Source organism: Amblyomma maculatum, chromosome 2 (genome assembly GCF_055883805.1).
Source record: "Amblyomma maculatum isolate TAMU_Amacu chromosome 2, ASM5588380v1, whole genome shotgun sequence".
Taxonomy (NCBI): Eukaryota; Metazoa; Arthropoda; class Arachnida; order Ixodida; family Ixodidae; genus Amblyomma; species Amblyomma maculatum.
Window position 1 is genome coordinate 66,433,239 of NC_139345.1, and position 27,109 is coordinate 66,460,347.

Consider the following 27,109-nt stretch of genomic DNA (forward strand, 5'->3'; position numbering starts at 1 on the left):
GGCGCTCCTCCTCGTTCACTCACGGTTCCTCGCGAGAGGACCAAGGCCGCTCGTCTAGCCCTGGTCGGGAAAACTGAAAACAGCGACCTTCGGGGGCGAGGCCGCTGGTAGTCGCTGCGTTGAAGACCTCCCGTCGTCGCCGCTTCGATCCAACCGCGAGCTGCTGGTACCGTCACCTAGGGAAGCAAAAAGCGTTTCTCTGGACATTCCGGTTATTTTAGACGGTCGCACTACGGTCAATGCTTTAGTGGACACCGGTGCCGATTATTCAATTTTGAGTGGTCGCATGGCGACTGTTTTGAGGAAGGTGCTCACTGCTTGGCCAGGTGTGTGCCTTCGAACCGCCGGCGGTCATATAGTTACTCCAAAGGGGATGTGCACGGCTCGCATTCAGATTAACGGACGTACGTTCGTCGTTAGTTGCGTTGTTTTAAGTGACTGCTCCCGTGACCTTATCCTCGGCATTGACTTTCTGCGGGAGTACGGAGCAGTTATCGACCTGCGAAATAGACTCGTCACGTTTTCGATGGGACAATCTACCGAACAAGATAGTAGCAGTCCTTGCAATAACGCACTTCGTGTTTCCGCTGAGAGCGTCTCGCTGCCGCCGCGAAGCAGTGCTCTTGTGGAAGTTACCTGTGACGATTTCCGTACCGGTGATGCTGTAGCGGAGGCGAACCATACACTCCTGCTTGCTCATGGCATTTGCGCTCCCCGAAGTTTATTGTCGTTTCACAATGGCCGGGCTGCACTCCTTGTCACAAATTTTTCTAATGAGTACCGACACTTGTTCCCGGGGACTGCTATCGCTTTTGCTGACCATGTTGCGCACGATCCGGTCTGTTTTGCATCCACGGCAGTAGAAACTAACGAGCCATCTCTTGACAACATCGACATTAACTGTCACTTGTCAAAGGAGAAACGGCGGGCTTTAGAGCAACTGCTGCTAGACTTCAAGCACTGCTTTGCTTCTTCCTCGAAGGTTCGTCAAACGCCCATCACACAACATCGCATCATTACTTATGACGACGCTCGCCCAATACGACAGCAGCCTTATCGTGTGTCTGCCAAAGAACGAGAAGTGATCCAGACGCAAGTTCAGGAGATGCTGGATGATGGTGTTGTGCAGCCTTCACAAAGTCCGTGGTCTTCACCAGTAGTCCTTGTCAAAAAGAAAGACGGCACTCTTCGATTTTGCGTCGACTATCGGAAATTGAATAATGTGACAAAGAAAGATGTATACCCGTTGCCGCGCATCGATGACTCACTTGACAGATTGCGACGTGCGAAGTATTTTTCATCTATTGATTTAAAAAGCGGCTATTGGCAAATCGAAGTAGACGAAAGAGACCGAGAAAAAACCGCATTTGTCACTCCAGATGGCCTATATGAATTCAAAGTACTCCCATTTGGATTGTGCTCTGCCCCAGCTACATTCCAAAGGATGATGGACACCGTCCTCACTGGCCTCAAGTGGCAGATCTGTCTTGTGTACTTGGACGATGTAGTTGTTTTTTCCGAAACATTTGATCAACACCTCGAACGCCTTCGAGCTGTCCTGGAAGCCCTCCGTTCTGCTGATCTCACGCTGAAGCCCCAGAAATGCCACTTCGGGTATACAGAACTCAAGTTCCTCGGCCATGTTGTAAGCGCTGATGGGGTGCGCCCGGATCCCGATAAGACTGCTGCCGTCGCACGATTTCCGGTTCCAGCTAATAAGAAGGCTGTTCAGCGCTTCCTCGGCCTGTGCGCATATTATCGGCGTTTCATTGCGGACTTTTCTCAGATCGCAGAACCTCTGACGCGCCTTACAAGGAAGGACACCTCCTTTGTGTGGAACTCTGAGCAGCAGATGGCCTTCTCTTTGCTTCGTGAGCGCCTTCAAACATCCCCTGTTCTGGCGCACTTCGATGAAGCGGCTGACACTGAGGTACACACTGACGCCAGTAGTATCGGTCTTGGCGCGGTCCTTGTTCAGCATCAAGACGGGTTTGAGCGAGTAATAGCCTATGCCAGCCGCACTCTCTCTCGTGCCGAAATGAACTATTCCACCTCAGAAAAGGAATGCCTGGCGGTCGTATGGGCTACTATGAAGTTTCGTCCCTATCTTTACGGCCGGCCATTTAAAGTCGTCACCGACCATCATTGTTTGTGCTGGCTGGCAAATCTGCGAGACCCATCTGGACGACTTGCACGCTGGAGTTTACGTCTTCAGGAGTTTGACATAACCATTGTTTACAAGTCCGGCCGCAAACACGAAGACGCCGACACGCTGTCACGAGCACCCGTTGACACTGGCGATACTACAGCCGATGACGATAGCGGTTTTCTAGGAGCCCTCAGCGCATCTGAGCTCAGGGATCGACAAAGAGCTGATCCAGACATCCTTCCACTCATCGATTATCTGGAAGGGCGTGATACGATTCTGCCTCGACACCTATCTCGGCACCTTGGTTCTTTCTGCATACGGCAAGGCGTATTGTATAAAAGAAACTCCCAGAGCCAAGACAGAACTTACCTTCTGGTAGTGCCATGCGAGCTCCGTGAGGATATTCTCCTTGCTTGCCATGATGAACCAACGTCTGGTCATTTGGGTTACTCACGGACTCTTGCTCGAGTGCGCAACATGTATTACTGGCCAGGACTTTCCGCAGCAGTGAAACGCTATGTACGAAGCTGTCGCGAATGCCAGCGCCGTAAAACACCGCCCCAGAAGCCTGCCGGATTTCTCAAGCCCGTTAAAGTACCCCGCATTCCGTTCGACCAAATTGGAATGGATCTCCTTGGCCCTTTCCCTTTGTCGCAGGCCGGAAACAAATGGATAGTAGTCGCTACTGACTACCTGACTCGATACGCTGAGACAAAGGCAATCCCTCATGCCACAGCTTCCGAAGTAGCAGAGTTTTTCATGCACAACATAGTCTTGCGGCATGGCGCCCCTTCCTACGTCATTACCGACAGAGGGACAGCTTTCACATCACAGCTGATCGACCGCATATTTGAGCTGAGTTGCACGACCCATCGCAAAACCACAGCGTACCATCCACAAAGCAATGGCCTTACAGAAAGATTGAATAAGACGATTGCGGACATGTTGGCAATGTACGTCGATGTGCAGCACAAGACCTGGGACGAGGTGCTGCCGTACGTTACATTTGCGTATAATACAGCCTTACAAGAGACAACGCGCTTCACACCATTTCGACTTGTTTACGGACGCGAAGTTCAGAGCATGCTCGATTCCATGCTCCCGTGCCCAGATGATGACCAGCTATCCTCAGATGCCCAGCAATATGCCATCCGCGCTGAGGAAGCCCGCCAGCTCGCCCGTGTGCACATTGGGCAGCAGCAGACCACTGACGCGCACCGTTACAACCTCCGGCACCGCCAGGTTGACTACAAGCCTGGAGATCAAGTCTGGGTATGGACACCAGTTCGCCGTCCAGGCTTGTCAGAGAAACTCCTTTCCCGCTACTTCGGGCCGTACAAAGTGTTGCGCCGTGTGAGTGACCTTAGTTATGAAGTTATCCCAGACGGTGCCACACAACCAAAACGTCGAAAGCACAGCTCGGACATTGTGCACATTGTGCGACTGAAGCCGTACTACCACCGATAGCCCATGGCCACCCGCTGTGACCACTCTCTTGCTTTTCACACCATTTTTACCGGCCCTTCTCATTTTTTTTCGGAGGGAGGGGGTAATGCCACCTAGCGTTGCCAGGTGGCGCATGACTGAGGTGTGAAAGGAGGACGAAGTTGAAGAGGACGACAAAAGTGTCGCTTGCACGTTTGCGTCTGTGCTGCTGTGTTCTTGTGTCTGGGCTACCCCCTGCTATCATTGGTATCCTTAGTCACCGTGTACGTGACAATATATATATATATATATATATATATATATATATATATATATATATATATATATATATATATATATATATATATATATATATAAAGTTACAGACAGCTTACCGGTTTGTCAAGCCGATGCGGACAGTCAGGAGGAAACAAGTGAATAATATGATTAAATCAAACATTTTAAGCACCAACACATACTATGTGCATTCACACGAAGTCTCTGTGCCGTGCTCCAGTTGGTTAGAACCAGCGCCTTGCAGCTGGGCGCCAACGCACATCTGCTCCATGTACTCATACCCTCATCCACCTCTACCCCCACCCCCAGAGTTTACGCTCACTGGGAACAGCTGATGTCGATACTCGGCACTAAAAGACGAACGACGCATCATCACTAGTGTCACAAACAGGCTAGCCCTCCAAGGGCTGGTACACCACTAAAGGGACCCGCTGCATGAGCTCCCTCCATAGGCCATTAGGGAGCTTTCCTTGCCCCCCACTTATATATTTAATGGCCAATAAAATTGACACCACTACCGTCGGGAGCCGTCGATGGCCACGTGACGAAAGAGTGTGGTAGTAATAGTAGCCATTATTTTACCTCTCTTCATTCTAAATTCATAAAGTTCGTCAAGCTCTTGTTAAGTAATCGACGATACGCTGTCACGGCCGTCGACACTGCCGGAAGGCTTGTCCACTCCGCCAGCGTAAAGTCCCGACACACTGAAATGGCCGAAGAATTAGCCATTGCACTTGCCATATCTGCTCCCCATTGCGGGGTCGTTTTCAGCGACTCGCGCACGGCCGTAAAGAACTACGCCAAGGGGACAATATCCGTGGAAGCTTGACGAATAACCAAGAACTTGAATCTCTCACCGGACAACAAGGTCGAGCTAGTTTGGTTCCCCGCACTCACGGGGATTGTCTCTCCGTATCTCGCCAACCTCAACGAAGTCGTTCACTCCGTCGCACGAGGTCCCGCATGCCGTGCCAGAGAGAGTCATGGCGAAAAAGGGGAAGAGAGAGGCTGACGAGCTTTAATGACTTAACCAAAGCCTTCTACCTGCCCCGTCGGCCGGACATTCCCTCCGCCTAGCAGCAAACTATGCAGAGCTTAGGGATCATCCAGCAGGCCCTCGTGATGGCGAAGAGACAAGATCTCGACGTTCCCACTTGTTAGACCTAGGCCCGATCGCGTTAAACCGTGCCGGACACCAAATAAAGTTGCTCTTCCTCCTCTTTTGTTTCAATACGAAGAAGCCACTCGGAAGGTTCAAGTTCAAGATAACTTTATTGCCGTCGATGTAGAGGCACCCCCGCTCCCTCAGGAGTATTCTTTCTTCGTGAAAGGACGCTTCTCCCCATGCTCTTTTGTTTCAATACGAAGAAGCCACTCGGAAGGTTCAAGTTCAAGATAACTTTATTGCCGTCGATGTAGAGGCACCCCCGCTCCCTCAGGAGTGTTCTTTCTTCGTGAAAGGACGCTTCTCCCCAAGCCGCCCCCAGAGGTGGTCGTCGCTCGATGGCGCAACATCTGCCGCATATAAAGACATTCATATTTGGCGCCAAAACAGCGGCGACGCTGCGAGGGACTGCATTCTTTAAAAATACTAACTTACCTACAAAAACCAACAACCTCTTTGAAAACAAAGTCCGAGTTTTATTGTTCTTGGTAAATTTTAAACTATACTATTTATTTTTTTGTTTTAGAAAAAAAAAAAAAAAAGCTTATGGGTTTTGGTCGGCGGAATCCAATCCAATCCAGTCTGATAAGTAACTTGTTGAGCCAGTTGCGCTTGTTCTTGTTTGCTGTTGATTACTGTTGATAGATACTATCGAGTGGCCGCATGCTTGCGTGGTGGGATCTAATAGATGTTCAGATCTTTGATGATGACTCGTAAGCCATATAACCTGTGCTGAAAGAATGCGGTCGACGGACAGCACAAACCGTTTCGTGGTTCGCCTCGAACACCTGAGGTAGTGTCTGAGCTGCGGCGGACTCAACGTTGGAAATGGGTGCCAGATTGGTAGGTTCAGTAACAATATGTTTTACTTGTATGTCACTTGTAGCCGCTAAACTACGTTCAATATTGATTAAGGGAATTATGTAAGAGAATATGGTGTGGGCTGTGCTATTTTGAGATGAACATATGCGGAAGTAAAACAGGTGTGCGCAAATGTTCTATTATAGTTACCTGCTCGGAGGTGTCGCGAGGGGCTACTATCTTGTCGCTTTGATCGCAGTTTGTTGCACGAATTGTCACCAGACTGAAAGTTCTTTACTGGTCTACGAAAGGCGCCAAAGTGCAAAGCTCTAATCCTGTCTAATCTTTGACATTATTTGCGAAGTGTGACTGTAGTACGTAGGTGGTGATCTCATGTACGATGTACTGGTTATTGGTCAGACTACGTTTGCGATTAAAAAGAAAAAAATTTTATTACGCTCTGCGTAACTTGTCGTGCTTGTGTACGACGTGATGTAGTCGTAGCTGTTCATTGTTATAGACCGAACACAGGAAGCCGCGCAGAGTATACTGCTCTTCACCATAAGATGTTTCGCGCGATTTGAACTGTCTAAGGGTTTTCCACCGACTCAAGCATGTTAGCGGCTAGTGCTGACCCTTGTATTCTTGTTCAGTGTTGACTGAATTTTGGAAACTGTAATTCTATATGTCGCTGTGTTCCAATTGTGTGGGACCGCCTTAGCGCAGCTTAAAAAGCAAGAGTCATACTTTTATCGACATTGGATTAGAGTGACGGATGAGAAGCACCTGTGAAGCATTTCCGAGTGAAGTCTGTCAAAATTTCATCTCTCGTATGCCTTCATTTTTGTTCTTCATTATGTGCGTTTAGAAAGGCGCAGCTGCGGCGCTGAGAATATATTATTCTCCTTTGCTCTTGTGACCTTTTTTGAGTATGCTGCAAGTTGCATCATTGCACTTTTCTGTAGTGAGAATCCATGCTACAGCCACCGCTTCTTCTTTAGTAGCCAATAAAGCACTTTAGTTGCGCCTATTTCAAGAATTCAATTAGGACTTCATGTCTTGGTGCCTGCCGGATGCACAATGTGATGTAGCATATATTCCTTATTCTTGCTGCACACCTGCTGTACCAGGCAGTTTATACTCGGCGTAACCTATTCACAGCGGCATTCATTTTTCTGTGGTTGTCCTGTGGTCTCTATGAAATTGTGCAGCTTTGCCCGAGAAGCACACTCAAGATGGTAAGTCATTTGAAAATCATGGAAATTTGGGAAACAACCAAGTATCAATGCAGTTTTCTGTTAACATACTTGGAATTAGTTTTGAAACCTTTGTTGTTTTGCTTGTTCCAGTGGTCCTTGCTAGGCACCTACTGGTTGGTAGGTGGCTTGGTGCTCGCACAGCTGTCCGAGGGTCTGTGGCGTCGTGGGGAGCCACCACACAACCGGCAGCAGAGATTAAAGACACTGCTGCGCATGCCTGGCGTGCAACCTGCTCAGGTGAATCTTGCCCTCTTTCAAAACTCCAGAAGTCTGCACATTTTAAAATGCCATGTGGATACTCTTCTTGCTTTACTTGAGAGCTGATATCATTATTTTATTTGCTTGTATTTGCAGCTGTATGAGATAGCTTGGCTGCTTTGGAGTTGTGTGAACTTGTCTGCAGACAAATTGTTGCTTTGTTTTGTTTTTAATTACATAAAAGCTCATCAAATTTATTGCATATATTTTTGCAACTCTACAAAGAAGCAGCCTCTTTGCTGTTGCTTTAAGTACCATATCTGGTGCCAGTTACCCACACTCTTGCCAGAACTTTTGCTTTCTTGGGTGGATTTACTGCCATGTCACAGGAATTCTGGAGAAGAAAACGAGGCCTGTTTATATATATAGGTCCCGGTTTTGGGGCTAATGCCATCTTTTGACGATACAGTCAAACCCACTTATAACAATACCAGTTTTAACAATATATTGGATATAACAATGGACAGCTGCTGCACAGTCAGGTATGCCTTGTGCTCTATGGTAAAATAAACCGCTTATTTCAATGGTGTCATATTACATTATCGGTTATAACATTCAAATATGGTCGCTGAAAGTCAACAAAAACGCGGAAATGGGGCGACCACAAAAGCAGGCGCGTGCGTGGAGACGCCAACAATGCCGATGCAGCGACAATAAAAAAAAAAAAAAAAAAAAGAAAGAAAGATATCGGGACAGAGCGTGTCAAGCCAATGCGTTGGTTGGGTGTGCCAGGGAAGCTTGCATGCTGCGGAGACACGAGGCAGAACGGAACGATTCCTCACGCAGAGGAGGAAGGAAGATGTAAGGTGCTACTAGGAATGACTATTCTGAGGAAGAGCTTTGAGTGCTCCCCTTGAGACCACCCGTGGCCTAGGAAAGTCGCGTCCTCCCTGCCTCTGCACAGTAAAGCAGTCCATTCTGAGGGTGTGCTGAGCGTGGTGCGCTGCACTATCCTACCCTATTTGCTTTGTACAGACCCCCACTTCGTGGTTGCACATGTTTTGTGGCAGGCGTGCAGCAGTGTTCGTCCACCTGTCTTTCTGGTGCGGTTCTCCTAGTGTGCCATCTTAGTTGCCACGATCTTGCTGGCCTTGGATTTTCCATAAATAGCAATGGAGGATCCTCCTTCAGAAAGCGCGACACAACCGGCACAGAGGAGAAAGCAAACGGCAATACTGCTAGAAGTTAAACGGAACATTGTACGTGAGCACAAGGACGGTGTAAAAGTGTGCAACTTAGTGAACAAGTACGGCCTGACGCAACCGACAGTATGGACAATAATCCGCAACGCGCTCAAGATTGAGAACGAAAGCAATGCCAGTGCTGCCCATGCAATGGACAACAGCCAGAAAAGGGTTCGACACAAGGCCTACAGAGATGTAGAACAGGCGCTCTACCAGTGGTTCTCCAACGCCCGTGCAGCGAGCCTGCCGATTAGTGGCCCAATTTTAGCGGAGAAGGTGAAGCACTTCGCATACCTCATGCGCAACATCGATTTCCAGCCTGGTGGTGACTGGACTCATCAGTTCAAGGAGAGACATGGAATCGTCTACAAAGCAGTTGTGGGTGAAGCAGGATCACTCAATATCGACGCTAGGCAAAAGTGGCTTGAGGAAACACTGCCCTGCATCTGAGAAGCATACATGGACCAGGACTTGTACAATGGGGATGAAACTTGACAGTTTTTCCAGATGCTACCATCACAGATGGACGCTGTCAAAGGCGATCCCTGTAAGGGCGGCAAGCAAAGCAAATTGTGCGTGATGGTTTTCTTATGTGCCAACATGGACGGCAGCGATAAGTGCCCCGCCTTCATCATAAGGAAATTCAAGAATCCCTGCCATTTTCGTGGTGTCATGAGGATCCCGGTTCTTTGCCATCATAATGGGAAAGCATGGATGACGTGTAAACGTTTCTGCGAGTGGCTGGTCAAGTTTGATCAGTGGATGCAACGCGAAGGCAGGAAGGTGGCATTGCTGCTCGACAATTGCACTGCGCACCAGACAGCTCAGAAGCTCTCGCATGTGGAAGCTTTTTTTCCTCCCACCTAACAAGGCTACAGGCTTGCAGGCTATGGATGCAGGTGTGACTGCTTGCTTCAAGGCACTGTATCGCCGACTTGTTTTGAGAAGGTTTGCGCTGAACCTCGTCATTTCTGTCCAAGAATGCCGAGCGGCGCCAGACTTGAAGATCTCGCTCTTGATGGCAGTGCATTTCATTTTTGGAGCATTGGCAGAAGTAAGCTCCTCCACCATCATGAACTGCTTCAGGAAAGCGGGTTTTGCTGGGGATGCCGGCGACGTGGAAGGTTGCGAAACTCCTGCCGACACAGTGATGACCGAACTTCTGTCCACAGTGAGCAGTAGTGGCGGCGACACGTCGGCACTTAAGGAATTTTTACATGCTGATCATACAGTTGCGACAGATGAAGAGCTGACAGACAAGGCTATCGTCGCAGCAGTCAGTAACAGAGGGCAGCGACAGCAGCGACGACGATGATGAACCGGAACCTGTGCAGGTTGTGTCTCACCAGGAGGCTTTGAGAATGATCGACTCCCTGCGGGACTTTGTTTTTGCTAAGAACCTTCCACTGTACTATGGTCAGCAGTTGGATATCCTGCAGAAAAATGCCGGCCAGATTGCTGTGAAACAGACCACGCTTACGGATTGTGCGTTTCTTCCCGCTACGAAATAAAAAGTGTAAGCTATCTCGTCCTCATTAAATGTGTAGTTTATATGTTTTTTTTTTCATCCTAAACCGGTTATAACAATTATTGGTTATAACAATGATATTTCCATGGCACTTCAATACTGTTATAAGTGGGTTTCACTGTATATCTTAAACTTGCTGAAGAGTGCCTGCAGACTTGCCGGTAGCTGAATGTTTTGATGTTTTGTTTACTTGCATAGTTACTTTAAGGGGACTGTACCTGTTGATATGCACTTTATTGTGCTTTACTACTTTTAATGTACCTTTCAGCCCCATTCTAAACAAATCTACTTTCTAAGACCTTTGTGTATGACTGTCTTAGTTGCTAGGAACCTAGTAAACCCAGTGTAGTTGAAGTTCGTCATATTCATGTGCTATGCTTCCAATCTCTTTTATTAGCTCCCGTGCCCATTCATCCTTCTTACGAAGCCTTATGCTTTCACGGGGATATGGCTTCTTGCTGTTCGCTATTACACTGTTGCTTTTTGCATTCACTTTTCTTCATTGCCCAGTGGTACTGAAACCCAGCCTTTTATATTACAGCCAGATGATTACTACTGTACAGCATATAACTTAAGTTATGAAGAAGCCTACATAGGTGAGATAAACTGCCTTGATGTGCAGTATTTTTCAGTGCTTCAGTTAAGAACTCTGTGTGCAACTTGTTTGCTGTTTGTTCATTTATGTCGCAGTGAGCTTTAGGCCGAAGCCCGATCATAGCACAGCAAGCCACATGCTGCTTATTGGCTGCGGGAACGTTTTCAAGAAGGACCACCTTCACCCAGGCTCTTGGTCAGTGCTTCTGGCTCTTATTCCTAGTGGATTGGGTAAATTTTATTTATGGTTCTAAAAGGAAGTTAATTTCTAGGCAAAACCCACCAGGGTGGCGCAGTGGTTATGGCACTCGACTACTGTTCCCAAAGATGCGGGATTGAATCCCGGCCTCGGCGGCCGCTTTTCGATGGAGGCGAAAGACCATGTGCTGTGCGATGTCAGTGCACGTAAAAGAACCCCAGGTGGTCGAAATTTCTGGAGTCCTCCACTACGGCGTCTCTCATAGCCTTAGTCGCTTTGGGACGTTAAACCCTACAAACCAGCCAACCAATTTCTAGGCAATGAAATTTCTTTCTGGCTTGTAGCTACATTGTGAGTGCCTGTTTCCTCTATGTGCATGGTCTAAAAATAGCACAAAAACTGTGGATCATGCAGCAACTCCCAACTCGCCCAGTTTTGCATCTTTGTGCAGTTCCATATGTGCGTTATTTCAAAATTTCTGTGCTTGAACGTTTGTGTATTTTGCCCTCTCGAAATCAATGCCATTGAGAAGAGAAAGTGCACCCGCATTCATTTTTGCGCTCAGGAACAGAACAGGTTAGCCACTGAGCAACTACAATTGTACTATCGTACATCTCTACTTATGTTAAACATTGCATAGATGCAATGAGAAAAAGTTGATTTTCTCTCTCTGCATTGTATAAAGGAAGAATTTGATTGCTGGCAGTGATGCTAGGTGTCTTATAGGCTTCACTTTGCTAAATCACATTGCTTTGCTCAAGGACAACATCAGGATAGATTAACTGTTTATTACAATTTATTCACTACGATCTCGCTCTCACAGTGGACACTAAGCGGTTACTTAAGTACATACTGACCCAATCAGAATTTGAGGAAAGGAAGGCACATTTTCTCGGTGTACTGTGCAAATATTTTCACTCACCACTTTGTTTGAGGCCTAGTAAATTCTCCTTCTTCCCATGAACTTGGCCTACACCTCACTTTCCCATGGATGTGTTCTGTTTATAGATCCAAGAAGCAAGAATAATATAATAGGACAGACTTATTACTGGCACTGGAGGTGTCATCAGTGTCTTGCAGACTGTCTCATACGTGCAATGGAGAGGCTAACACACACATTTGGACAAAGCACGCCTCTTGTTCCTACACTTCTGTACATATCTAACTGCATCCGTTTGCAACTACACTTATGGTGGGGGGGAAGGTTTCCCTTTTCTTTTTCGTGGAATCCTGCTCTCCATTGTTTCCTAAGACCGCCAAGCCAACCAACTTCCAGTGTCCTCAGTAGCGGCTGTAACTCACCCCTTTCCCTCTGTTGTCACAGATACAGCCTAAAAAGAACCCGAATGGCCTTTTTTCAGCACCAACACAGATTCAGTAAATGCGCACAGCATATAGAAGTTGGCTATGAACCATTCTGTTTCTGAATAATAACCATTTGAGGTCCTAACTGCATGTCACTGAACAATCAGCGCATTGTTACAAATTTTTTTAAAAGTGAATTCTGTTCTTTCCTTAATTTTTACATGTAAAGGAACTGTGACCGCAATGCCGTCTGTGAGAATTTGACAGTCCTCTATGGCTGGGCCCGTAATGCAGCTAGCACACAGCTGCCAGAAGGTGAGTTGACTTTTGAATTACTGGTGCTTCCATTTAATGAAGGAGAGGGATGGGCTTGTTTCACATTGATTTGGGGATTTAAAAACGCCACAGCAGAGATCTCTAGAGGTATTTTTGCTACCTGAAGTTTTTATGCTGTAACATGCTCTTGACATTGTTACACTCTGCTCTGACTTAAAAATGCTGAACAGGTTGCAGAACTTCTAAAATATTTGGCAGTTAGCATTGAATCATAATACATTTTATGCCTATGTAATTTTTTCGTGATTTTCTGCCTAGGAATCATAGCACACTCGAATTAAATTTCCCTGATGCTCCTCCCCTTGCACTGGGCGATGCACAGAGCAACTGGGGAGTGCCAAGCGGATGCAACCGGGAATGATGTCATCATTGCTTTGCGATGAGCACAGACCAATTCCTCGCTGTGCTTTTTCTACGACGAATTCCGCAAAGAAAACTCGTCCACACATTATTCTTTCTGCATTAGATGTCTCTAAAAGGTGCTTTCAGCAGGTGGCCAAGGCAAAACATTTGCACTCAGCGTGCCGTTTTTTTGCGTGCCGTACTGCTGTACGAACAGAAGTGAAGTGGCTGTGACGATGTTGTGTTCCACCACTTTCTCAAAGACAAGGAGTTTGCAGCACGGTGGATATCTGCTGTTAAGAGATGGAACTTTATGCCTTCAATGAACAATGTGCTTTGTTCAGATCACTTTCGTGATGTCGGCTACCACTGGCGCCTATCATGGACACGGGCATTAGGCGTCACCGTAAATTCTGCTTGGCTGAAGCCCGGCGTCATTCGTTCAGTGTTCTGTCACAGAGGCACGTGACGTACATCACTATCATCAAGAGTAGCATTTGTCAAAAAAAAAGAGAGCTAGAAGTAGGAATGTCTAGTCAGTTTTCAGAAAAGTGTTTATACAAGAGTGCGAGCAGCAAGGCAATGCACTGTAGGCACGGCTATTGCTGTCAGTGCTTATGTGTGTCTGCTCGAAATGTGTCAGCCGCTTTTTGTATCCGTTGATAATCGCGGCGAATGTCTATCCAAACTGTCGTTTCTTGACATTTGTCGCTTTCATGTGAAAGCTGGAGGCTCGAACATGTATGGAGAGGTGCAAAGATATTCAGCGCGTAAATATATTTCTGTCAAGAAATAGAGCATACAGCTGCAAAAAAAAAATAATAATAATAATAAAAAAAAAAGCTATTTTCTTAGCAAGTGCCCAGCATCTCCAACAGCCGAGACGGCAACGATTACGTCATGATGCCTTCAACCAACCAGAGGCTCTAACTAGGTGCTCTCAACAGCCTACTGTCATTGCTGCTGATTTCTTCATAATAAAGTTATAAATCGCTGCCTTGGAGCAATTTAAACATGGTAGTAGTTGAATTCATGAGGCAAGAATCTATAAAATGCTGCCCGAAACTCAATTTTTAACCACTATAGCTTCCCTGCAATTATTGCCATGAAAGTGAAAAATCACAGTTGTAATTTTGTGCTACTATATAACACAGTGGTTCAACCACATATGTTTGGATAGAAGTTGACATTATACTGCAAACTATAATCATTGCAAGAGGTACATTGACTGCCTTGGTGCTTGTTACTGCATGTATGGTTAGCACCCTTCTATATTGCTTTTATTTTAGATAATTCAGTGTATTAAGAAATTTGATTTGCACCATCTTGAGCAGTGGTGAAGAGCTTCATTTTCTAGATCTTTATGAGTTGCCATAATTATTTAGCCATAATTAGCTAAGTTTTGAACCAGGTGGAATGGAAACATTCATCCTTGTTATTTATGGAGCTTCACTTCAGGTGTGAGAACTCTCTGCTTATTCTTTATGGTGGTCTAGTAATTGAGGTATTTTTGTGTGTATTGATCATGAAGTTCACTTCTGTTGAGCTAGCTTGGTCGATGCATGTGTATATTCTTTGGAATCATTTTTGCAAATAAAAATGGGGTTCAGCACCGTTTTCCTATGTAAAATTTCAAACGTCTCGCTTTAATCCACTTTCCTCTTCAATTCACCTCTGGTTGCCTCTCAATTTGTTTTGTGCCCATTACTGAACCAAAAAAAAAAAAGAATAAAAATTCTTACCTGTTACAGTCAAATCCCGCTACAACGAAGATTGCTTCAGCAAAATATTTTCAATTTCCCATAAACGAGCAAAAAAAATTAATGGAGCAAATTTCTGGCTACAAAGAATCATTTCCCGGATGCGTTTCTGCTTCAGTGAAATCTTTAGTTAGTTGGGTTTAAAAATGTATTGCCAGCCATCTATGCTCTTGTGTAGGTCCCACGCTGCTTTGTTTCACTAAAACGTTCCTGTAGAATCGATACATGCTCCTACCAGCCTATTCATTACACGTTTGCATGAAGGCCGCGATTACTTAGTGATGATGATTGGTCTAGCTGCCTTGAGACAAGGCGCAGGTGTAATGTCCCATTTTGTTTCGAGCTGTTCCGAGCTTCTAGCGCTAGCATCATCACCTGCACTAATTGTGATGGACGCATGTGATGTGATCTGCAGTTTTATTGGTTCAATTGCGCAAGTAAACAATATCCCAAGGGTACCTGGTGCCATTGAATACTCTGTTGTAACATGCTCATATTAGTGGAATGGAGACTATGAACATTAGAGCCATTGGGCTGCACTAGGGTGCTATTCTCACATGCCAGTAATGAGTGGACAGCACAGGTCTGGAAGCTGTCACAGCACACTTGTGACTTTCGCCTCCTTTTCAGAAGATTGTGAAACAGAGTAGTAATGTTGTCTGCCTTATAGTTGCTTGCTTTCAGGTGACAGGCATAGTTTTGTGATGGTGCTGCCACTATACCTACCACTTCTCAGGCTTGCTGTGTCGGTTTCATTGAATTCTGTACTTGAGAATCCTTTTTCTTCTTTACTTCCCCGACAGGTGTGGGGTTCCAGGTTGGCCATAGAACACCTGTCAGGTATCTGGTCCTCCAAGTACACTATGACAATCCATTGCAAGGTAGGTGTTGATGGTAGCAGCCTGCTCTTTTGCCTGCCTTTTCAAGTGCTTAACCATGCCTTCCTCGTCTCATCTCGGACCATGTAGCTTCCCGTGTACGTGGAGTGCTAATATCGGTTTGATCCTGTAGCCATGCTTTCAGCACTTATAATGCTCCGTTTGTTAGTGTAAATGTTAAAAATAACTTTTTTTTTTTTTACTTGTGCATGCCTGTGAGGGCCTCCAGAAAAAAAATTGATTGTGTAGCAACAGTCTAAAAAGAAGGTTGGCATCTGACCTTTGGGTTTAAAATTAGCTCACTGTATTATATTAGTTGCAAACCTGCTGTCACCATGAAAATTTTTCCAGTTATTCAAACTTTTTATGTTTAAGTCAAATATTAATGCTTTTATTGTTGTTCATTGGGAATTCTAGTTATGGCAGAATTATTTCTCGTGGTTTTTACAGATGGGGAATCTGACTCAACAGGCTTGGAATTGCAGATTGATCTGCAGCCGTAAGTGCACTGCAGTACTCTGTCCTGCCCGATGCGACAATTTTTTTCTCATCTTTTTTACTTTTTGCTGCTTTTCATTTGCAAATAACGAATAATGAACAGCTAATGATGTTATTATCCAAGATTAGGAGTAGCATTAAAAGTCTCTTGGAAAGAAGTAACATTTAGTATGTCTTATTTTATGAAAGGGCAGTGAGCTTTGAGAGTTGGTTGTTCGTGCTATCTCAGATTGTCTCTGTGCTCACGTGCAAATTTTTTTATGCAGGCAAAGGTACCTAGCTGGCATTCATGTATTTTATGCCAAGGACAGAACCATCCCTCCTGGTCAGCCGAGTAAGCTGCTTAGCCTTTTCTTGCTTTTCTGCATTTATGTGTATTAAATTGTGTGAATAAGTAATCATATTCGTGCTTGGAATGTTATGTGTACTTTACAACTGGTTAAATAATGTAACCTAATAGTACCCACATTAGTCATAAAACTGCTTTAATCAAACACGCATTTAGTTTGGCCAGGTTTATATAAGTGTAAACAACAATCTGCACTGCACTGAAACATACGTCAAATTGTAGCCTTTGCAGTACATATTGAATTTACTGCAGGTGAAACCTTTAACATGTATAGTCTGTATTTGTGGGGAACACGTTCGTAGATGGCTGTGAATACATGTAGCCTGGATATTTCCTTTTCAGCTCATGCCTTGTGGGACGTAAGTATAGCGTGGCAAAAGGAATGCCTGTCAACACACCTCTGGTTTTGATTGTTTGTTATATAGTACTCGCTCACATGTGGTTAAATGATTAGACCTGGCTCATGATTAGCACAGTTGCCAATAGGTGCACTCAGGTTCCAGTTTCTAAATGTGTTGACTGTTACTGTACTTCAGCTATGCTCTATTTACCGTGGGCCAGGCATTGTGTGTGCATTCATAAATAGCTTTTACATTTGAAGTTGAGATTTTTGGCATTGAATGCTAAACCCTTATATAACATGGTCTTTAAACACTGGCTTTAAGAATGGCTTTAAGGGAACACTGGCTTTAAGCTCCGCCTTTAAGGGTATGATTCGATACCATAGGCTACCATCAGACATATAAAGCCCCGCTTCAACCATGCTGTATGAATGTGACTGTGAGCCCTAGGGGTAATGTGAATGCAATAGTCCTGGCTGATTCTGATATCACCATCCCATATGAAAAGAGAGGCCTGAGTTGACAGCTCCTGCCAAACATAATGGCAGGCAACCCTACGGCCAGTTACTGCTTGGCAGAGAGACAGACAGACAGAAAAACTTTATTATTACGTAGGAATTCAGGGCTCACAGGCCCCTGGGGTCTGCTCTAGGCCATGTCAGCTGCCAGCTACTGCCTGCTAGTGCCATGCTCGTCATTTTTTGCTCACAACATCAATGCCAGCAGACAGCCGCTGACACCGAATTTTCGGTGAACAGGGCCTTTAATGCTATCATGTTAAAGCCATATGCGACTTAAATTTTGCTATGAGGTATCGTTAGAAAGGCGTACAAATCATTTTCATCTCTTGGAGTGGCTACTGCTCACTGTTCTGATTCATCACTGATATCACACTTGGTAGTGATTGTAATTGGCATACACCAGAATGTGGCAGTGTGGCTACAAACAAGTCAAATCTGGATATAACAAACCTTCACATAGTGAATTCCTCTTATTACGTCTGGATCCCACAGCGCCACCTCTATTTTATTGTGGTTATTTATGACCTTCATGTAACAAAGGTGTTGGGGTGATTGACCTTATATATATATAATTTACTCGCTGCACCGAGTTTCTTGAAGTTTACGTGAATTTTGGCCAAACCATGCAAAATTTTCCTGCTAGTAAAGCGCGAACTGCCATGCGAGAAATGTGTATGGTCGCTACGGGTGAATACAGTTGAAAAACAGGCAGGGATCCAGCATACTGAATGCCTCTCCGCAATAAACATACCAGTCTCTAACTTTTGCTTTTGTAACATAGCGCTAAGCGGCACTATGACTGTTCACATTCAGAAGTAGCGCACAGCAATAGGACATAGGTTAGAAACTATGACACAACCAGTGCATGGTCATCATTGTTGCCACCAACCTTTTATTAATGTATGCGTCGGTTACAGTAATGTTTGCTGCTTCATTCTTTTCGAAAACAGTCATGTCATGTAACTCTCGAAGAACTGAAAACTATTAATAATGTGTTAGTATTAGCAATGGCATATGAAGCCTCAATGAAGAGGGCACAGTGGTTAGAAGAAAACATGCCTCTCCACTTTCATGTGAGGAGGAGGCAGAAAGAAATGGGAAAGATGCTCTGAAATGGCTGGTGGCAAGAGGGGAACCACGGTCATCAATCGGATGCGAGAGGTAGGGAGAGAGAAGAGAAGGTATGTATGGCAATGTCGCGGAGCGATTCATGGACTGGGTCACTTCACCTATTTGCACTATCTGAATGCGGCAGCAGCAGCAGCTGCTTTGTCCAGGAGTGATCCAGTGATCACCTGGATATTTTATTTTTTTCTGAGCTGCATATTACAGATTTGTGGCTTGAACACCTGCATTTCCTCTTCTCGTGTAGACTTCCCGGTGGACGTCAACTGTGTGGCAAGCCGAGAGGAGACCATCTTTGTTTTCGCCTATCGTGTGCACACACATTCCTTGGGGCGTGCAGTCACTGCCTACCTGTTGCACAACGGCCAGTGGTCCCTTCTGGCTAAAGGTGACCCACACCAGCCTCAGGTAAGGACAGGAAGATTGCAATTGCCCACCGGTCCCACCAGCACAGTGGTTAACTGGCTAGTAACAGCATTCAGAGCTTTGCAAAGAAACCTACCTGCATTTTGTATATCAACTTTTGAATGCCTGTACAGCTGCTTTCCTCTATGGCTAAAACATTTAGTGGGTGAGGTAGCTCCTTCATGGCCCGCTTTTTCTATCCACTCTCCTCCATTCGGACCAATGATGGATATGGCTTTGGTGGTTCCGGACAGAGGCAAGTCTTGAGCTTAACTGCAAGGTTTACTTCTGGCTCACGGGCAGTGTCTGTTTCGATGTCACCTAGGACTGTGAGTTTAAAAGTGAGTGTGAATGGTTGATTCAGTAAAACGGCATCTCTTTGGCAAAATAATCGGAATGTTGGCAGTTTTCAGAAAAAAATATATGCATGGCAGCTGCTTGCTGTGATTTGTTTTACGCCCAGTTTTTCTGCTGTGGGCTTTATTTTCTTGAAACTTTAATGGTGTGAATGGAACTGTTGGCTAGTCTCAATAATATACATGCATAAAGCCATTCTCTGAGCGCTCTTATGGCAGCATAGCTTTGAGGATGAAATGCAAACCCCTGCTGCTTATTAATGACGATTTGACCGACTAATGCAGAAAAGAACTTGCTGCATATTCATTCTTTTCTTCTATCGGAAAGGAGACAGGTTGCTTTACTATTGTTATTACTATTGTTTGCTTATTATCGCTTCTTTTGATGCTGTTATTGCCACTTTTTTTCAGGCTTTTTATCCCCTTAACAAGACTGTGCCAGTAAAGCCAGGTGATGTTTTGGTGAGTGTGGCTGACATCTCAGCTTTTGAAACCTGTACTGCTGAAGATGACAGCGGGCTCAAACTGGCTGGGAATACTTTGCAGGCATCCCGCTGCACATACAACACAATGACCAGGAAAATGCCCACAGAAATCGGGTGAGTACAGTTTGTTTGGTCATTCTCTTTGCTGTCATTTACTGAGTCACCCAGGAATGTGCTTTGTACTACATGGCCTCCTAATATACTTGTAATATGCTCGCGAGCAGCTGAGTGAGCAGACTCATGGTAGGTGCGAGAACTGTTTGGAACAGTACTAATGAAACCTGTTCTTTTTTTTTTTCTTTAATAATGGAAAAGCCAGTTCTGCAGTCATGAGCCTTGCTTCCTCTTTTGCATGCAGGCCAGGTGCTACACAGGAGATGTGCAACCTGTATCTGATGTACTACGCATTGCGTTCAAGTGGTCGCACGTCCGGCCAATGTGAGAACCTAGAGCGACCAGCACTGGTGAGCCAGCTTCCACTGGACAGCAGCGGTGAGGACACTGTGGTTGACAGCTTTCCAACAGCCAGCAGCCACTATGGTGAGCCATTGGAAAGCCCCTCCTTTATAACCCTCTCCTCAGTTTAAACAGTGTGACATCGAAGGGGCATGACCCAATGGGCGGAATCGTCCTCCACTTTACTTCTGCAATGGTTTTGCATGTGTTGAGCGTTCCATCACTGCTTTTCTTCTGCCATTTAGAGACAGCCTTGTACACATTGCAGCCTTTCTTATCTTCATTTCATTTGATTTAGCAGTACCCGTAAGGCCATTGGCATTACTAAGAGAACAGAGTAGATACAAAACATAGCGCAAGTTGCAAACAGAGCGTTAACTGAAGCAAAATGCAGCAAAATGCAAGTTGTTAGGCTTCTGACTGTACAATGTTAGCTATGGCACCTACTTTGGTAGTCTTCAATGGCAGCAACCATATGTACACGATTGTAAGTCGACCCCTTTTTAAAATTTCGAAAATTCGAAGTTGGGGGGTCGGCTTACAATCGAAATCAAAGCATGGCACTGTTAACAATAGCAAGACAAAAACCATATCTGGAAGGCTGCGGTGAATTTATTTGCTCTGTGGCTTAAACTGCAACATTTAATTACTATGCGTGCTTCTCGGAAAGAATTTTTCTTTAACATTTGCGCAGCTCAAAGTGCTGCTGCAGGATTGTCGATAGTTTACGGAAGAGCCATTGTTCGAATCGCGGTGACGCTCCCGTTTTGTACGTCAGTCACGTCGGGTCACATGACATGGTAGCACTTCCAGGGAGTGCCGATGGTTGATGGAAAAGCTGACACTGATTATTCGTTGAGTTTGCGCTCATTGTGCGTTTGCACTTCTGACTTTACAACCAGCTACATGCTTTGTCACGAGCTCTCCAGTCCAAAAACCATTCGGCACTTGTTCCGTGCAGCGTTCAAGGAGGCGGCTATCATTTATGCCGAAGAAACAACTGCGCTGTGGGCAGCAAGTTCAAAGCTTCTAAGCGGGTTATGTGGGAGTGGTGGTGGCAGCGAGACAAAATTTTCAACTGTGATGCCAAGCCCAGAGGCTTCCAAGGAATACAGTTGGTATGCTATCCAGAGCTGGAAGCCAAGCTGCGTATATCGCCTAAGTACGTGATTTGAAGTGGAGACGAGTTGTACAGCCAGGCAATAAATTTTATTTGTCAAGAGCATCCACAGCGGTATGCTTTTTTTTTTCTTTTTGCTTTCTTTTGTTTTTGTTTTTTCGGAAATTGCTATTTGGGGGTTGACATTCGAGTCGACTTACAGTTGTGTAAATATGGTACAAGTCTGAGAAGATGGTTCCAATCCAGCTATCTGCATGGAATAAAATCTTGAGAATAGCAATGAGTGCAGCAAGCGATAGTTCCAACTTTGTGAATTAGGTGATCCGGATGATGTTGTTTTAGATAATTATTCACTGGGCTGGCTGGTGGTATGGGAGTATGCTTTGTAATATAGTTAGAGACGAGACAAACGATTGTGAGGCACAAGTGACGGTAGACACCTACAGTTTGTTTCACAGTGGAAATACATACTGGCAGTCCAATTGTATAGTTGTGCAAAATGAATTGAAAAGAATTGTATTGAACAAGTTCACATGAGTTTGTTAGCTTGGCAGAGCACAGGTCCCATACAGATGTGGCGTATTCATCTTTAATGTGTTTTGTAAACAAGCAAGCTTAGTTGTACGCTAGTTGAATGAAAACTTACATGTCTCAGGTACCTGAGCAGTTTGTTGCTGTTGTTAATGGACCCCTTGCAAAAATCGTTAAGTAGGCTTTCCCACGCTGCTTCTTTCCCCAAACATGGCGTCACTGGCCGCCAGAAAAACGGCGATATAGACCTGAAATCGCATCTTGCATCTACACAGATGCACGTAGTGGTAATAGGGTAATTATACTAATATGTTCTGATCCATAAATCATACGAATTATGGCCATAATACAATGTTTCAATACATTGATGTTCTGCCATTAGTGGGGAATGCAGCATAGAGGTGAAGCCGACTTAACATTTATGAAAGAGGTCTATTACATGGTTATCAGGAAGGGACCAAATAAGATCTGACGTGATAGGGACTGCATGGTAGCGACAAGATGTTGCTGACTCTAGCATAGTGTTAAATTACTCAGTATGTGAAACATGTAAAGGTTTGCCTTCATTACTGTCACGTGTCATAAGCCACCATTCAAGGATAGCGTCAAGATCTGACTGTAGTAGCGTTAAAATCCATCATAGTCATAAGTGACCTCTTGAAGCACTAGTCATCAGTGAACAGATAACTTAGAAAGGTGACATGTTGCAGTAGGTCATTAATGTAAATTAGGAAAAGGAGAAGACCCAAGACTGAACCTTGAGGCACCCGATAGTGGACTGAACTACAAGATGAAGCATGATTGTTACAACTTACAAACTGAGGATGGTGACAAAGAAGGGGTTACAGCCTTGAGGCACCCGATAGTGGACTGAACTACAAGATGAAGCATGATTGTTACAACTTAAACTGAGGATGGTGACAAAGAAGGGGTTACAGCCAGGTTAGCATTTTGTTATCAAGGTTAAGTTGCCCTAGCTTTAAAAGTATAAGCTTGTGCAACCTTTGTCAAACACCTTGAAAAGTTCCAAGAAAATGCGTGCAATAAGCAAGTTGTAGTTAAGGTCCAGATGGAACTTATGCGTAAACCTAATTAGCCATGTTTCACAGGAGAGTGTTTTTTGGAAGCCATGCCGTGTGCAAGAAAAGTTGCTTTTAATCCTTGAAAAATTGAAAATTGCAGAGTATAGAATGTGCTGTAAGATTTTACATGGAATGCTGGTTGGTGGTATTGGGTGTGTTACATGAGGAAGCTGTTAAAAGTATGAATGCGCCATATCAAAAGGTTCTGCCATAGTGCATTGTGTACAGCATCACTTAGTGGCCATCTTGTTTTTCTGCAGTGTTCTCAGCCACCGAAGGTTGGCCAGACTCAGAAGTGCGCCTTGGCCAAGTTGTGGCAGTGTCAGTCGACCTGGAGGGGAACCTGGTCGTCTTTCACCGAGGCTCTCGTGTCTGGACAGCGCAGTGAGTGCCGATGTTTTGACTCTGGCAAGCTTTTTTATGAACATCATAGACCAGAACACAGAGGAAAATTGGGCGCAGACATATCTAAAGTGCCTTAATGCGCAATCTGTTGAGTTCAGAAAAAGGCACAATTTGCGAGCTACCATGGCAGGCGACACAACACCGAGTGCATGTGGAAGGGATGATGTTAGTTTTCAATGAGTCACTTTACTTATCCTACGACAGTAGAACTCCACAAAATAATGCAGGCATGCTTTAGTAATGCAGCCAGCATTACTATAAACCATTCATCTCCACTCCTACCCTTTGCATGATAGTGCAGGAGTACTTGTACAGATAGCAGGTCTGATATCGTTTTGTCGAACTGTTAGCTCAAACCTTCTGAGTCTGGTATCCATTGCAAGTCACAAATTACAAACACTTATGGCCAGGAGGTAACAACATGCAAGATGTGGAATTATGCATTCAGGGAACCCTGATGGTGTGCTATCCACTCGGAATATTTGTTGACCCAAGCTACAAATACTAGCGAGGCAGTTCCAGGAACCAAAACTAACACCATTTTCATTGAAGCACATAAATTTCAGAACTCTATGTAATGAAGGTGTTGCTGCAGTTATCTTAATATGATGAACCCGCTGCGCCGAATATTTGATAGCTAGTGCTGATTTACTGGAAGCATGGCAGAACCACAATAAAGTTTCATTCATCTCAATAAAACACGAATTGACATGAGTGTAACGTCTATGATTCTACAATCACAGCTTGGGGCTGCAGTCGAACGCTCCATGCTCCTGCGAAATCGGGACGTCCATATGGAAAACGCAGCAGTCTCTGCTGCTTTTGCTTTTGGGATGTCACACCACGTGTCACTGCTGCAGTTTCTGCTCAAAAGCAGCAAAATATAAATACTATAGCACATAAAAAAAAAGACACAGCAAGTGTGATGTATGCATCCGTTGCTATCGCATGTTTCTCGCAAGATTCTAGGGCCGACAGCTTTCGTGTGCGGGTAGCAGGAATGGCCAACAGCGTCGGTGACACTGCTCACTGCTCCAGTTCTTGTTTTTAAACAAGTCTGCTTATGGATGTAATACATACAAGGATTATTCTTGCTTGTCTGGCCACACATAAATAGCACCAAGGTTCCATTGCTGAATTGAAATCCAGGGACTTGATTGTCGAAAGCAAAACCGTTGTAGATCATTCTAGCCGTCAGCATCATGCAGTCATTTCAGAAAGCCTTGCTTACCTTCAACAATGCAGCAATGAACCTTAGTCAGGCTTGCATTTTGCAAGTTTCCCAGTGTATAGGAAAACTCAGTGCTGGTGACCATCACAGCACTAAAATTCCTAGTAACATTCTTGTGCAGTTTGCAGGCATATGATACTGATAATACTGCAACACATCAACTAATGAAAAGAGTTTAGCTAGCATTTGGCACTCGCCTTCCATGAAACAACTTGAATTATTCGTGTAGTCAGGATTTGTTATTGCAGCCAAGCTGATCATTAGACGGAATTCTTCCTACAGCCTCCAACTTGGTTCGACAGTGGCACCGTCATGAAAATCATGAGAATAACCAATAACTGCTGAGACTAAAAGAGCGTGCAGCTGTAGAAAACAGTGCCACTATGCCGAGTTCTCGAGGTCAATGTCTACTTGAAAGCCGAGAAGTGAAGAAGAATGCAAGGTTCCAGACCTCTGTTCATGCACTACATATCCTATTCCTGCTCCAGTTGTCCTTCCCATGCAGGCCATATTGCGTTCACTTGTGCCTCAGTCTGAAAAGTAGCCTTTTTTATGAAGGATTTTTCTACATCTTTTTTTTTCCCCCAGTACTGGAATTGGTGTGTGCAAAACACTTCCACTGTATCTGCGGTGCTAACAGTGTTTTTGCAGAGCAAAACTGTGCTGAAAGCTAATAAACAGCAGCTTGGATGGGCTCCTTGCATGCATGTGATCTTTTTTGTCATGCTACCCTTAGTCAAAGCTTCAAATATTGTGGGAGTAAAAATGCTCTTTTCAGGGATCAAAGGTGCTAAGAGTTGTGTTTTTGGTTCAATGCGATGTGGCTAGAATATGTCTGTATATCCACATTAACTCATAAATAATTTGTTTCATTCAATTTTAGACCTCTTAGGCAAACTTAATGGATAAACACTATTTACAGTGTTCTTAATGGACGTCATTACAAATCTAGTTGCCTATTGCAGCTTTTCGTTCACTACTCAAAGGCAAACAATAATACACCCTTACTGTGGCTTACTGGTTAGGGCACTCAATTGCTGATCACGAGGATCCAAGTTCGATCTCGGCTGCGACAGCCAAGTTTTGACGGAGCCAAAATGCAAGGCACCCATACAAACTTCTGGAGCCCTTCTCTATGGTGTTCCTCCTAGACGTCAGTTTTGCACGTTAAACTCTGTAGACAATAAACCTTTAATATTAATAGTTGTGTTTAAAAATGAGAGTGTAACTTAACACACACTTTCGTTTTGCTGTATGAGCAATTGCTTTTTTCATTAGCTTAATAACTGTTTATTTGGGACTTCTACATGCAGAGTTATTTCGCATGAACCGAGGGGGTGCTAATCTGGTCTGTTAAGGACGTTTTATTTTTAAGCAATCAGGCCCGTCCTTTTATTCCTTTACTTTTCAATCAAAAAAGTCTGACACAGGCCTTTTGATGATGCAGGTCTTTTGACTACAATGACGTCTACCAGCGTGTCGAGGAGGGCCCCATTCCTGAGTCTACGGTGCTCACCCTCGAGCCTGGAAATGGGCACTTGCTACACCGATGGGGCCGCCAACAGTGAGTTTTGCTGCTTCTTATACAGAAGGTGTCCCATAGAAATGCCCATAGAAATAGGACACAGGTGGAAATTTTCACCTAATCTTACGACATTTTGTGGGCATATTGGGCTTCTAAAGCCTTCTAGCTTGACAAACAACTTTTCTTTTGCCTTGTGTTTGCAATTCATTGTTCCCTTTGTTGCATACTTGCAGCACTCGTTGCTTTTTTTATTCTTTCATTTCTCCGCTCAGATTTTTCATGCCTCATGGTCTCACTGTTGACAAAGATGGTTTCATCTGGATCACGGATGTCGCACTGCACCAGGTAAGTGCACTGTTGAAATATGCTTGTATCTTGTGATTCTGTTCACTGGGCGAAAATTCGTGACTCTTAAGCTCGAGATGCTCTGCGGAGGGCGAACAAAATTCATGACATTTATGACGTCATTTCTGGCACTTGGTAATGGCTTCCCGCTTTCTTGTGAATTTTTTTTTTTTGCCTTTCTTGATGCACTTAGCTGTAATATGAATGCGGTATCTTGACGGTTTTCATGATTCACGCGTAGCGTAATAGTAGAAGCCTCTCTAGCAGATGAAAAATTTTTTTACACTTGGCCCTTAGGGGTAAAAGGATGATTTTTTTAATTACAGTGTCTTTAATCACATACCTTCTCAAGCATTTGTCATTTCTCTATCTGCTTGGTGTGCCTTAGTAGCCATGGTGTTCTGCTGTTATGCGTAAGGCTTTGGTCTCGATGCCAGTTTGTGGTTATCGTCAGAGCCAGAGGAAAGGATTTAGCTTTCTTTATTCGGCCTTACCTTTCCAGCCTATGCAATTAGGGCTCCTCCTCACTTTTTTCATCTCCCCACCTTTGGTGTCGTGTTCAAGCATGGCGTTTTGTACCTAACGTTAATTGAATCTGTTTCAGGTCCACAAGTACCCTCCTGGTGGGGCCAAAATTCCTCTGCTGACTCTCGGGGAACGCTTCCAGCCAGGAGGTGGCAAGCAGCACTTCTGCAAGCCAACTAGCGTAGGCATTGCAAGTGGAGGGGATTTCTATGTGGCTGACGGGTGTGTCTTTCTTCTCTGACCATTCCTGTCTTCATTAAGCTGTAAAATGGCAAACACTGTGTGTTTGTACTGATAGTATATTGAGAGCAGGGGTGTATGAAGACAAC

General features: G+C 44.7%; 1 protein-coding gene across 2 annotated transcripts in view; it reads left to right on the top strand.

Annotated features, from left to right (window-relative positions):
* The first annotated feature begins 5,614 nt into the window (after window positions 1–5,614).
* Window positions 5,615–27,109, top strand: part of LOC146198864 (peptidyl-glycine alpha-amidating monooxygenase B-like) — a 35,848-nt gene continuing 14,353 nt past the window's right edge. The window contains exons 1-16 of one of the 2 annotated variants that reach the window (XM_084594334.1): window positions 5,615–5,879; window positions 7,187–7,333; window positions 10,608–10,662; window positions 10,757–10,856; window positions 12,394–12,479; window positions 15,406–15,483; window positions 15,931–15,979; window positions 16,245–16,312; window positions 18,562–18,722; window positions 19,487–19,537; window positions 19,622–19,674; window positions 19,919–20,100; window positions 23,010–23,133; window positions 25,833–25,949; window positions 26,183–26,255; window positions 26,860–27,002. In XM_084594334.1, coding sequence (XP_084450460.1) covers window positions 5,865–5,879; window positions 7,187–7,333; window positions 10,608–10,662; window positions 10,757–10,856; window positions 12,394–12,479; window positions 15,406–15,483; window positions 15,931–15,979; window positions 16,245–16,312; window positions 18,562–18,722; window positions 19,487–19,537; window positions 19,622–19,674; window positions 19,919–20,100; window positions 23,010–23,133; window positions 25,833–25,949; window positions 26,183–26,255; window positions 26,860–27,002 — 1,502 coding nt within the window. In that variant the 5' untranslated portion in view covers window positions 5,615–5,864. The remainder of the gene's footprint in view (window positions 5,880–7,186; window positions 7,334–10,607; window positions 10,663–10,756; window positions 10,857–12,393; window positions 12,480–15,405; window positions 15,484–15,930; window positions 15,980–16,244; window positions 16,313–18,561; window positions 18,723–19,486; window positions 19,538–19,621; window positions 19,675–19,918; window positions 20,101–23,009; window positions 23,134–25,832; window positions 25,950–26,182; window positions 26,256–26,859; window positions 27,003–27,109) is intronic. The other variant, XM_084594335.1, reaches the window with a different exon arrangement.